General features: G+C 44.8%; 1 protein-coding gene across 1 annotated transcript in view; it reads right to left on the minus strand.

The window, feature by feature from the left end:
* The window catches only part of LOC121534178 (protocadherin Fat 4-like), a 102,867-nt gene extending 88,933 nt beyond the window's left edge, over positions 1-13,934 (minus strand). The window contains exon 1 of the mRNA XM_041840722.2: positions 8,597-13,934. Within this exon, the coding sequence (XP_041696656.2) occupies positions 8,597-13,702 (5,106 nt within the window). The 5' untranslated portion in view covers positions 13,703-13,934. The remainder of the gene's footprint in view (positions 1-8,596) is intronic.
* Between the last annotated feature and the right edge of the window lie 459 nt (positions 13,935-14,393).

Raw genomic sequence — 14,393 nt, forward strand, 5'->3', positions numbered from 1 at the left:
ATTCAGCATCACTCTTGAAATTGTAAATAAACACTCACCTTCGTTTCAACTTACCTTGTCCTGGTCTGCTTCTGGGTTCTGGCTTAGCAACTCGTGACACATGAAGAGGGCACGACAAAGCCTATTCCCCCTCAGGAGACTAAAAAGATTTGGCATGGGTCCTCAGATCCTCAAAAAGTTATACAGCTGCACCATCGAGAGCATACTGACTGGTTCCATCACCGCCTGGTATGGCAACTGCTCGGCCTCCGACCGCAAGGCACTACAGAGGGTAGTGCGTACCGCCCAGTACATGGGGCCAAGCTTCCTGCCATCCAGGACCTCTATACCAGGCGGTGTCAGAGGAAGGCCCTCAAAATTGTCAAAGACTCCAGCCACCCTAGTCATAGACTGTTCTCTCTGCTATCGCATGGCAAGCGGTACCGGAGCGCCAAGTCTAGGTCCAAAAGGCTTCTCAACAGCTTCTACCCCCAAGCCATAAGACTCCTGAACAGCTAATCAAATGGCTACCCGGACTATTTGCATTCCCACCCCAAAACCTTTTACGCTGCTGCTACTCTGTTTATTATCTGTGCATAGTCACTTTAACTCTACCCACATGTACATATTACCTCAATTACCTCGACTAGCCGGTGCCCCCGCACATTGACTCTGCACCGTAACCCCCCTGTATATAGCCTCCCTGCTGTTATTTTATTTTACTGCTGCCCTTTAGTAAAATACTTAACACTTTTTAAAAATAATAACTTGAAAAAATGCATTGTTGGTTAAGGGCTTGTAAGTAAGCATTTCACTCTAATGTCTACACCTGTTGTATTCGGCGCATGTGGCAAATACAATTTGATTTGATTTAATTTGAATGACCACACACACACACACAAACACACACACACACACAGCTGGCACAGTGGTTCAGCTGCCAAGGGACATTGCTTCCGCTAATGCTGCGGGCTCTGCCAAGGCAAGTCAAATGTCGCTACATTCACTGGCCACCTAACCCTTTGCGGTGTGAATGTTCATCACCTTCCCTCAGGGAATTAAGACTGAGCTGACACATACGTCTATCTCATTTATGTGTTACCAGAATCATATTAATTAAATGTTTCATGTAATCCGTGCAATGGGAGTATGTGTCTGTTTATATGGTATAGGAACAAATATGGACAAGGAAATCGCATCCTTTGCCTGATCTTATCAACCACCTGGTCCAATGGTGGGGCAGCTCAATTGCAGAAAATGTACACAAATTCAATGCACCAGGACTTGTATCCCCCACTTGTAGGTTTTTGCTGTGTGTTCTACCACAGAGCAAGTTCAGCACAGACCTGTAGAGTAGATAGAAGTACATACAGTATGTGGTCACTTTTAATGTATGATTCCAGTGCATGATGTCCAGGGAAGCTACTCCCATTAAGAGCAAACCTCATTAGGAAGTCCCTATCAACAGGGGGGATATCAGAACACAATATTTCAGTATGAAGTAGCCAGCATATTTTCAATTTTGCTTGTTGGACATTGCATGCACCTTTGGCCAAAAGATAGGGGCATCTTGATTTAACCACACAACTGCATGCACGCACACACACAAACAGCTAAATGGCAAATATGACAACTTTCAATGTGAGACTTTGCTCAATTAAGGCAAAGGAATCAGATACAACACAGCTGGTCTAATTAGGCCACTCCAGCGATTTGCATAGGAAAAGCAGATGAGAGGAAATAAATATTACAATTAGCAATTAACAATTAATTATTATTAAAATGTCAATGCGTGTAATCGAAACCAGAGCAACTGTTTCTGTGTCCCGATGTACGGAGCACAAACAGTAAAACGTTTCCTACTGCTCCTTGAGATATCGTCCGGTTTAATAAAAGCATAACTTTTGCCTGACAACAAAGCTCAGAGAGAGCTGCTCAGGTACCCAATCAGAAACGAGAGCCTGAGTCACGTTGGCTGGCCAGAACATCGCTGCCCAAAAAACGTACTTCACCCAGATGTTTTCAATTAGGCAGCCCTACCAGAGGGGGCCGCACTCACCAAAATGGCCAGCTATTTAAGAGGAGAGCTCTTTTTCTCTCTCAAACTGGAGACTTCAGTTGTTAGAATTGTGTAAACAAAAGTGTTGTTTTATTATTAAAGCAAGTTTTGTTTGTTGCCGTGCAAATTGAATCAATTTATTTAGAGTTTGAAAAATGTAGATGAGACTATTTGAATGTAACTTGTGCAGCCATCCTTAAATGCAAGCAAATCTTATTTAGAAACTCTTGGAGACTACAAACTTGTTTTGGGAGAATAGCTGTCTGCTTGAGTCAAAGGTGTCTGCTTGATTCAGTTCACTTTGAATATTGCATAATATGGAGCATTACTTCAGTAATATGAAAAGGCCAACATATTTTCAAGAGAAGGTCCTCTTTTATCAAGTGCCAAACATGGCATAACTATTCAGTTTCACGCTGGTGTGCATGTATAATGAAACCTAATAAAAAGTGTTCTCCAGAATTTAAAGAGATGCTTCAAGGAAAACCAGAGAGACACAGACACACACACACCTCCATACATAATTGAAAATAAACAGATAAAACTTAAATCACGCATCCAGTCATAACCTTCTGACCAGCCAGGATACAGTATCCTCTGCACTTTTTTTCCCTCTTAATGGAAAACTCATCAAATAAGAGGGAAGACAACAATAACATTAACTTTCTTCTCTGGTGCCAATCTATCTCTCCTTGTCTCTAGGCCTGACGCTGCTAAAGCTCGCTCTGGCCCACTCCCACAGCTTAAACCTCAATCCCCCCTCCTCATCTCCACCTCCCTCCCTCCCTTACCTCCTTCTCTCCGCTCCTCAATTATCTGTCTGCCTGCGGGAGATAGCCTTCCTGCCTTGGGGTCAGCTCTGCTAACCGCAGGCTCAAAGAAAAGAGGAGGCGGTTTAGACTTTGCAGAGGGCGCAAAAAACGGACATCCTCTTTTCTGCCACTCCTTTAATGGTACTTGGAAGGTGCTGATGATATAGGGTCTGGGAATTGAGATCTCTGAAAGTGCAGGAGCGTTTTTCTTTCAAGATGAAACGGAGATGCGCCTAAAGGTACTGCTGCAGTGTACCTTTGTCCAGGGAAAACAATAGAGGCTTAGGTGGAGCTGTATACATTTGTGTGTGTGAGTCACGTGTAGAACAAATCATTCCGTAGCTGGGATCCATTATTACTGCAGTGAAAATGTGCCAAAATCAACTCCCCTCTCTACCTCTCCCTCCTCCCAATCTCCCAAGCTCCCTTGCAAACTCTCGATCTGACTCCTAACTTTTTACTAGCCTGAGTAGTGGAATATTTTTTACTGGAAATTGATATTAACAGTTCCTTCATAGACCAAGCAAGTTTAGTGGACTTGAGCAGCATAGCTATTACAATACATATATTGCAGATTACTAGATATTGTAGATCCTATTACTACACAATACTAACGCTAATAAAGCAAACAACACCGGAAGACAGCCTATCAGCTTGAACCAGTTTCTATATCGGCTGGATGCTAACAACCTGTAACACCTACACCAGTAAGCCAATCAAGACATTCTATTCAAAGTCACCCAGTAAACCTGAGTTGCTGGACTGTTGGCCACTCAATCAGTGGAGGCTTCTGAGGGGAGGACAGCTCATAATAATGGCTGGAACAGAGCAAATGGAATGGCATCAAACACCTGGAAACCATGTGTTTGATGTATTTGATACCATTCCACCAATTCCGCTCCAGCCATTACCAAGAGGCCGTCCTCCCCAATTAAGGTGCCACCAACCTCCTGTGCACTCATTATAAGAATTTCTCAACAAGGTTCTGATCAAGACAACAAACTCAGTAAGCCTCTGGTCCTGTTGTTTGATTATTTGTTCCAGAGTCCAAAGCAGCAGGGCATTCCCAGTGGGCCTGATACTAGTTCAGCCTCTGTGCTCGGACCATGTGTGCTGAAGACGAGGAATGACCTTCAAATGAGGCTTGACAATCAAATTCACAGAACCAGAGAAATGGTTCTCTGAAGTAAAAATAAAGTCCATGCGAAGCTCTTTGGAGCTCACGCCACATTTATTTATTATTCTAACTGAAAACCTGTGCTCTCTTTGGAAGACGACCGAGTCAAATGCAGAAAGAGGCAGCAGACATAGGAAGAATGATTATTAAAGACCGTTTTGAAACATATGGTCAGTCTGTGGTCTGAGGTTGACCCTTCTTGACATAATGTGGTGCTCAGAGCATTCATTATCAACAACCTTTCTTTTCGATGAATAAAACTATTGAATTTATGTTAAAGAAAATACAAAATGTTTGATGTGCTGATTTGTTTGCAAATGTTATGTTGTATATACTGTAAAGGAAGAGAGAGAGAGAGAGAGAGAGAGAGAGAGAGAGAGAGAGAGAGAGAGAAAGAGAGAGACGGGAGGGAGAGAGGGAGGAAGAGAGAGAATAGGAAAAGGGGGAATATTGCAGGGGGGGAGGGGACGTCATGACGTTAGTTGACACAACTTGCCTACATAGCGACACATGGTCTGGATAACGACCCACTGCCTTGTTTTCAACCTGAGCCCTGAGGGTATCATCGTTGCTAAACAAACGCTCATTGTGAGCTGCGATAGCCGCTAGCTTTGAAACCGGGCGAGATAGAGAAGAAAAAAAAGTACAACATTTCAGAAAACAGAGCCGGCTTATACTGTGGCTTCAAGCGAGGTCTCTGTACAGAGACAACACAGACGTGCCCCACAATGCTATCACTGTAACAGCATTGATATTGTAACAGTTTGAGTCGTTCTTCCAGGGGAAGTGCTTTAAAGTGGTAGCATGAAAACTGGAGTGTTGCTGTCCTGGCATGGAAGATACTGTGTGTGAACTTGAACACAGTACTTGACCTCTAGCCCTGTAATCCAGCTATTCAATAGTGAACATTGAAAAGAAAATAACAGGGCAGCTTGTGTGTGTGTGTGTGTGTGTGTGTGTGTGTGTGTGTGTGTGTGTGTGCATGCTTTTCCCGCTGCATGCGTGTGAGGAGGGGTTTATAGGTTTTGTCTCGTAAAAGATACAGGCACTTAGAGAGAATCCCCTGCTAGACTGTCTGAACTTTGACCTCAGACATGACCACCATGGGAGGACCAACATATGCATCAACTCCATGAAGGCTGTGTGGACCCTCGTGATGACCGTTGCAAAACACATATCCAGCCAATTTACCCTGCAAATTTACTGTCTCGCTCGCCTCAGAAACTGTTCATCCCCCACGCCAACAAGCATATCGTATGGTACCAGGGCAGCGCAGCCCTCGCTCTACCTTGTTGACCTGCCTGTAGAGGTTTTGTGTTTCATAGTGCTTTTTTTCTATCTACACTAAATCAAGCACTCCACCCGCCACTAATGCCCTAATCACATTTCCTCAGGGTTCAAGTTAGAGGAGTTTATAGGACCTGGGTTCAAATAGCATTTGTTTTCTTTCAAATGCGTTTGATCAAGCCTGCCGGGAGAGCCAGATGGACGGGGTTTGCACTTTTGGGTCTATTCCATTGGTTCCATTGTGCCAGGCAAGCTCAATCGGTCACACCTAAAGTATTTGGAGTATTTGCAGTGACACCAACATGGTAAGGCATTTTAGGTTGAGTTGCAATCCATTTAAAGTCCAGTAAGCATGCTTAAAACAGCAGCATAACATTAATAAACTGTGTTTTCCCAACTGTCTCAGAGTAAACAAGAAGTTAGATGGTTATTTTCAATAATTTAATTTAGCTTTGGAGTGGCTAGTTTTCTGGACGTAATATACCTTGCAGGGGGAGGGGGGCGGGGAGAAACAGAAAGTGTGAGGGAGATAAAGATGGGAGAGAGAGAGAAAAGAAAGAACAGGGTCAACTCCACTGTCCTGAGTAAGATAAGGACTAATAAGAGGTATCTATCTAGCCTAGCCATCTGCATTCCCCTGTTGCAATGTCCAGTCCAAGAACACCAGGCAGAATGCTGATGCTCACCTCCTCAGTTTGTGAGATGATCCTGTCAGAAAGGAGGGGGTCCCATACACAATCCTAAATCTGTCAGTGAATGACACTGGCACAGACCATAAGACAACAGAGCCCACTGAATCAGTGCCAGAGGGGAGCAACACTATATCTGTGAAGGCAAAACAAAGGAAGGACTGTTGCGAGTCGGCAGTGTTTATTTCCAGAAGGACAATGCTTTCGGGGTGCAAGAAGTGATGTAGCACTTCAGGCTCTCTCCTATAAGCTCCTTCATTCTTTTTCACAAGAAGCAAAAGAAAACAATTGAGCTGGAGCTGGAGAGGGAGTGGTTTTGAGAGTGGAGAGAGAGAGAGAGAGGAGGGCAGAGGGTGGGAGAGAGAGGAAGAGCCAGAGAATGAAAAGAAACAGAAAGAAACAAAGACAGACAGGAGGGGGGGGGGTGCAGACGGAGGGCGATTCAGAGAGCGAGTGAAAGACAGAAAGAGAGAGAGGGCCAGAAACCCTGAACAATATTGACTGACAGGTTAAGAGATAGAGCAGGTTGTTATATCATGTTCTGCTATCAAAGCCAATTCCAAATCCCAAAAGACGGAAACCAATCAACAATCAATGACAATTATACTCACTTAATCAGATACCAAGAGGCATTTCCAAAACAAGTCAGCGGCAACTTCTGTTTCATAGCAAGCTCAGCGCTATGTCAGGTTGTTTATGATAGCAATCATTGATAAGGCATACTCAACTGAATTATGTTCTGTTTAAGTCTTTCCAAAACATTGTACACAGTGCAAAGCACAAAAAAAGTGATTGTCAACGTTTTTTTAACAATAAATACGAAGACATAGAAAAGGCTTATGGATTAAAAGGGTCCTTTTGTATCAGTCTAAGCCCAAAACCTTAGCCTTTCCTATATCACACTGCTGAGCAGTACCTGCGACTGCTTTAAAGTAGGGCAAATCTAAAAGGCCATATCACCCACAGGAAAGTCAGTTTAAAACCATCAAAGTGGCTTAGCTACTACACTTAAGAACAAACAATAGAGAGTGACAGTCATAGGGTATGTTTAAGTCATCGCTAAGGGAGCTGAAAAAGTATAAAACTTCACTGGACTTCGAGAACAGGATTTGTACAGGGAAAACTTAAGAAATATGGTTACCTTTATTTCTCTCATTATCGCGACTGCAGAGTTTTCAATAGAAGAGATTAGTATCTGCGGTGCTGCAAGCAAAGTGAGAGAGCATTTGATATCCCCATTTGACCATACTAACATTAAGTTAAATGGACTTAATGAAATTTTTGCAAATAATCTGTGATTTTAATCATATTTGAGTTTGCCTCCAAATAACATTATTGGATTGGATTTCATTTTCATTATTTGTAATGGTTGAAATGGTATCCACAAAAACTGTCAAAGCATCCGATTACTGTCATACTATTAGAGCGTTTCAGGATAGGCCAATAATAAAAAACACATTTTCTTAAAGGAAGCAGCAGTGAAGTCCTTTTTGGTTGCACTCAGAAAACTCCAATTTATAAACGTGTCATCAAGCCTGTAATAACATGAAATTCTTGGTTCCAGTTGAAATTTCCAAAACACATATAGTCTATAGAATCACATTTGTTTTTCATTTGAGGGGTGGCTAGAGTTTAGCCACCCAAAACTGGGTTTCGAGTTTCAGCGCTCAACTTCAGAGAATTTAACTCCATCCCCAAGGGAAAGTTAAAACAAAGCCCAAGAGGTGCAGCATGATATAATGCAAACGGAATAGAGAGCTTTGGTTTCAGTCTTCCACATTGTTTCCCCTTCTCCTCTCCACAAAAATCTTTTCACAGAGTCTTAAGAAGTCACCCAATTTTGATGGTCACTTATTGCCTGCAGAGCCTGGCCCAGTGGTAGAGGAGAGTACCACAGGACCCCCCTTAAACCAAAACAGCCTCAGGCTCCAAACACCAATGTGATACTGGCCCTGATATAGTATAGTCTACCTGCACTAAGTCATCCTGATATTTTCATCATGTGTTCCATTACTACCAATAGAAACCTAGAACAATTTATCATGGAACTTTATCATATGAAGCAAACCAACATGATTAATGCCAGCAATGAGCAAAAAAAGTGTTAGATTTTGATTTGTGTAGTTCTTATTCACTGATAAGAATATCAAAGTTCATGACAGCACGAGCACAGCAACAACATAGGATACGCAGGCCCTTTCCCAGAAAACACAGACAAATGCTTGAAGGATTGTTATGGCCAGCCCTTTTTTGGAACTGGAACAATACAGTTATCTTGCCAAAAAACAAGGCCTACTTATGGACAAGGCAATTTAGATGTAATATAACACAGAACTTTTAGCAATATATTTAAAAAAGGAATGTAATTAATGTGCATACAAATGCACTCTGTAGACCTGTTTTATGTGTGACTTGGACACTTTCCTTTCACTCCCAGGTTTTCCAGTCGAAAACTTGATCTCATTTCATTTAATCCCACTAAACGACTTCAACATCTGTACAGGTTCAATTTATGCTGTCTGGAAGCCATCGACCACTATACGAAGGAGCCATCGACCTCTATTAAGAGAAGAGAAATAAACAGGCTACTAACCTCAGCTCTCTGTGTCCTGGGTTGACTGGCATCCGTCTCGATGGCGTACACATCCACCAGGTAGAGGTCAGAGCCCTGTTCCCGGTCCAGCTCGGCTGCAGTCTGCATCACTCCAGTATGGCGGCCTATGGTGAACAGGCGTCCCACGGCCTTGCCTCCGCTGCGGACCGACACTATGAAAAACTCCACCTTGGTGGCTGAGCCCCTGGGGCTGGAGGCGTCCAGGGAGATGACGTTGGTACCCGGAGGCTGGCCCTCCTTCAGGATGGTGATGTACTTGGGCTGGGAGAAGACGGGGCCATCGGCGCCCTGGAGAATTATGGTGAGCTCGGTCCTGGAGGTCTTCCTGTCCGAGCCGTGGTCGGTGGCCGACACGGTCAGGCTGTAGATGAGGCGAGACGGCACCAGCTGGGAAGCCAACCGGATATCTCCGCTATAGCGGTCCATGATGAACGTGTCCGAGTCTCCCTTTACCAGCTCATACTCCACCTCTCCATTAGAGCCCTCGTCGGGATCGAAAGCCACCACCGTTGTGAGGATGGAGCCGATGACTATTGTGGACTCTGCGACCAGAGCATTCTGGGAAACGAAAGTGGGGACATTGTCATTCAGATCTGTCACCCATATTGTGACATTCTTCAAGGCAAAGCGCCGGAATTCCACAGGAACTGCCTGGTCAGTGGCTTTAACTGTCAACTCAAAGAGATTTGAGAACTCTCTGTCAATCTCCTTGTCTGTGCATATGAGCCCACTGCTGGGGTCAATGCTGAAGTGACCTCCCCTGGGTGTCTGTTGAACTATGGAGTATTCCAGCTGTCCGTTGATGTCTGCATCTGTGTCATGAGCAGTGATTGTCATTACTGATGCAGAGAGGGGCATATTTTCAGGAATGGATTTAAAAATGTCACCGGGGGTAAATACAGGAGGATTGTCATTGAAATCTCTGACATGGATGACCACAGGTATTGTTGAGGACCTTGGTGGTCTCCCATTGTCTCTTGCAGTTATATTCAGTTTGTAAAAAGACTGAGTTTCAAAATCCAGCTTTTTCACAAGGAAGATGCTCCCTGTGTTGGGGCTAATGCTAAATGTCCCATGGTTGTTTGTGGCGGTGATGCTGTATGTTATGTCAGCGTTATGACCTGAGTCAGAGTCCGTGGCTGTCACAGAGGCCACCAGCTCTCCAATCCTCATATTCTCCAGAACATCCACAGATATAGCAGATTTGGGGAAAGAGGGGAAGTTATCATTCTCATCCAGGATGCTAATGCTGAGCATACAGGAGGAGGAGAGGGGCATGGTTCCAGAGTCCACAGCAATCATTTTTAACGAGTAGGAGGACGTCGCCTCATAGTCCAACTTTCCCACTAGTGTGACCTGTCCAGAGCTGCCGTCGATGGTGAACTGGCTCTCCTCGTTGCCCTCCTTTATGTGGTAGCGGACCAGTCCGTTTCTGTTCTCATCCACATCGACGGCAGACACTCTCAGCAGCTGCGTCATGTTCTGGGCCGACTCGGAGATGGAGGCCTGGTAAATGTCTTTGGTGAACTTGGGCGGGTTGTCATTGATGTCTTGGATGTAAACCTGCACTTTGGCCTGGTCTCTCAGGGGCTTGGGGAGCCCCTGGTCTGAGGAGATGACCGTAAAGCTGAACACTGTGGCGCCTCTCTGTCTCATGAGAGACTCGCGGTCCAACTGCAGAGTACTGGTCAACTCCCCCGTGATGGCGTTCAGCTCAAAGTTGGGCTGTGGAGTCTCAAATGTGTACCTGACCTCACTATTGGGGCCAAAGTCCTTATCCACTGCAAACACTTGCCCTACCAGCGACCCTCTCTTCTGCTCTTCCTCAAAGTGGAACACATAATTAATGCTGTTAAAGAGGGGACGATTGTCGTTCACGTCGTCTAGAATTACACTGACATTGACACTGGCACTTAATGGCTCCACTGCCCTGTCTGTGGCCACAAGCACTAAGTCATATCTGTCTTGGACCTCTCTGTCTAGCTCAGCCTTAATATACAACTGCCCGTCTGGAAAGATCCCAAATACATTGCCTGTGTTCCCGCCAACTATGTTATACATAATCTCCCCATTCAGGCCTGAATCTTTGTCAGTGGCCTCCACCTTGAAAAAGCGACTGTTGACAGGTTCAGACTCTAAAATAATGACCTCGTATGACAGCTGATCAAACACGGGAGAGTTATCGTTGACGTCGTACACGCTGACTGTTAGCATTAGACTGGATGTGAGCAGGGGGACCCCCATATCAGAGGCCAGGACCTCCACCTGGTAGGAGCTGGTGGTGATCTCCAGCGGCCCTGTCAGTGTGATAAGCCCGTGTTTCTCATGGATGTGGAACAGGCCTTTGGGGTTCTGCTTGAGGCTATAGACCACCATGCCATTGGTGCCCTCGTCAGGGTCTGAGGCTTTGGCCTGGAATATCAGGTGCCCTGTGCTCCAGTTCTCTACTGCACTGACATGCTCGACGGCGTGGATAAAATGGGGCGCATTATCGTTTAAATCCTTCACTGTGACATTGACGAGGGCCTCGCCCATTACCTCCCCACCTCTGGCTATGACTTTGAGTTGATAAAAAGACTGCTCCTCTCTGTCTATCTGACTGGATGCTTTGATTTGACCTGTTGCACTACCGACAGTAAAAAGCCCCCTCTGGTCCCCTGAGGTGATTAAATATGTGATGTTTGTATTCAGATCAACAGTGGTGGCAGATACAGTGCCAATAACCGTGCCAATGCCTACATTTTCAAACAAGACAAAACTGTAGGCGTTCTGACTAAAGGTAGGGGGGTTGTCCTGTGTGTCTATGACATTAATGGTGACGATGGCCTGGGTGTGTGAACGGAGTCCACCACCATCTGCTGCTGTCACCTGCAGCTGGTAGGCAGTCTTCTCCTCTCTATCTAGCGGCACCTGGGTGGTGATTTTACCCGAGTTACTATTAATGTGGAATTTAGATGCGTCTCCAGCAGTTATGATATACTTTACAGTGCCATTTCTCCCCAGGTCAGGGTCCGTGGCTAATACAGTGGTTACGAATGAGCCAGTGGGTTCGTTCTCTTTGACATTGGCAAAGTACTGGACTGGGTAGAAAACTGGACTATTGTCATTGATATCACTCAGGGAGACGTTTACTTTACCAATGGAGTGGAGAGGGGGACAGCCAGAGTCTGTAGCCTGGATGTAAAGTGAATAACTCCCTTGGTCCTCCCTGTCCAATTCTGTGGCTGTGCTTAACCTGCCTGATACAACATCCAGGCGGAACAACTCTTGTACACTAGATGGGGTCTCCAGGTCAAAAGAGAACCGGATAGTTCCATTGGCTCCAAGGTCATCATCTGAGGCTGACAACAATAGGAGCTCACTACCGGCCGGAGAGTGCTCCACCAGGGACACATGATATGTGCTCTGTGTAAATGTGGGCACTTGGTCATTCACGTCAGTTATGTTGACTATCAATTTAGTGTAGGAGATTTTGGGCTGCAGCCCCTGGTCTTTGGCACTGATGTTGAGCACTATTTCAGATGCTACTTCCCGATCCAACAAAGTCGTGCTGGTAACCAGACCACTGTTTTCACTGATGGCAAACCAGCCCAAACCGTTTCCAGACACCAGGGAGTAGCGAAGGTTGGCATTCTGCCCAGAGTCGCCATCTGTTGCAGAGACCCCTTTAATGTAGCTGCCTTTTGGAATATCTTCACTGATATCTACTCTGTACAGGGCTTCCTGGAATATGGGCGGGTGGTCATTGATATCATTCACAAAAATAACCAGGCTGGCAAAAGAAGACCTGGCCATGGGTTTGCCATTGTCTGATACCGACACAGTCAGGTTGTAGGAGGAAATACGCTCTCTGTCTAGAACACTAGCCACTTTGATTAAGCTTAGGTTTGGAACTGGGGAAGTGTGCACTTCAAAGTGTCTCTGCTCATTACCCCCCAATATTGAGACAGATATATTACCATTAGCTGTGGGTGAGTCTGAATCTGAGACTGTCAATAAGGCTACCACTGTACCAATCTGAGCATTTTCATCAACAGAGGCAAACTTAGATGTGGTGGGGAAATATCTAAACTTCACAACTGGGTCATTATCATTGACATCCAGTAGTTTGATAGTGGCCTCTGACCTACCTGACAGAGAAGGTACCCCGTTGTCCATAGCGTGAATAGTCAAAGAGTATTCTTTCTTACTCTCATAATCCAAACTTTCTTTTATAATGATGGTCCCTGCTTTAGGATCGATTTGAAAAGGTGTTCCCTCATCTAAAAAGTACCTGATGTCTGCATTAGCGCCCTCATCTCGATCTGATGCTGTTATTTGCAGAACACTAGAACCAACTGCTGCATCTTCAAAAACACTAGTTTGATATTGGTCATGATCAAAAATAGGGGGGTTGTCATTGATATCTTGGATAGTTACATTTACTTGCAGGTACCCAAACTTTTTAGGGTCTCCTTTGTCCTCCACTTCAATCAAAAGTTGGTAGAAGGGAGTTATTTCCCTGTCCAAGCCTCCAGTTGAAACGAGGTGCAAGAATGCCCCCTCTCCACTAGGATTGACTGTAATATCCAAACGGAATTTCCTTTGCTCGTTGCCATTCACTATTCTGTAGGTGGTGTGATCCACTCCATTACTCCCAATGTCCGAATCTGTAGCGGTGTCCAGAATCACTTGTCTGCCACTGCTGGCGTCCTCTTTGAACGAAACTACAATTGATGCGTCGGGAAACACTGGCGAATTATCATTTATATCCAGTACTACAATCCTAACTTCGGTAGGATAAGTAGGTTGGCTGGAGAGGACCACCACATTGATGACATTACTTTGCAAAATCTCCCTGTCAATCACAGAGGAGGTGTAAATGACTCCAGTGGTGCCGTTAATAGCAAAAAGTTTGTGGTTTTCACTGAAGCGATAGGTGAAGCTGGGCTTCGTCTCTATCGTCCCCACGTAGGTACCAATCGGTTGCTCCTCCAATACCTGAAACTCTTGACGGACTTGACTGGATGAAGAATATTGCGACAAAGTCCATAGCATCAATAAAATCAAATGGAACCGGCCTAAGCCCCTACCTGTATGCGCCATGGTCAAAATCCCAGTCCACCTTTATTAGAAAAAGTCCATGCCGAAGATGCATCAACTTTATTCGAGTTTGGCCAACACTAAAGCATTGTATTCCAAAAATGCACTAATCACTCATAATTCCAGCGATGATTAAGGATATTTCCACTGTTTGAGTACCCTGAAGTAGGACTATTATTTTGTCCCGTGTTAGAATATCTTGATGTAGTAATTGAATCCTTGGGATGCAATGAATCTGTAGTGCTCTGTCCCTTGCTTGTCAATGAAGTTTCACGACTGCTCCTCTGTAGCAAAACGCATCATCTGTGAGCAGCAATTCATGATGGTTAATTTGCGCAATAAAGTTCCTGATGCATAGGAAATACAAAAGTGAAACACACATGTGAAAATCTCCTCTCAGTTGTCAAAAGTGTATCCAAAAGTTTAAAGTAATTCAATAATTGGATACGGAAAGCCAGGCACAAATAGCTCAGCTGTAGGCTATCAATGCAATGTCCCATGGAATAACGGTGCAGGAGCTTCAGTCATACGTTTAGGTCCCTAGTAACTTAGAACAAAGCTCGATTTAGGCAAACTCCCTCCCACCTGTAATCCCATTGGATAACTGTGCTCCTGCTCGCCCTACTTGCCATTCCTTTCTATTGTAAACCGGAGCCCTTGTCGTGGCTTGTGGAGGAGAACGTCAATCAAACCA

Source organism: Coregonus clupeaformis, chromosome 2, assembly GCF_020615455.1.
Source record: "Coregonus clupeaformis isolate EN_2021a chromosome 2, ASM2061545v1, whole genome shotgun sequence".
In the NCBI taxonomy this organism is placed as follows: Eukaryota; Metazoa; Chordata; class Actinopteri; order Salmoniformes; family Salmonidae; genus Coregonus; species Coregonus clupeaformis.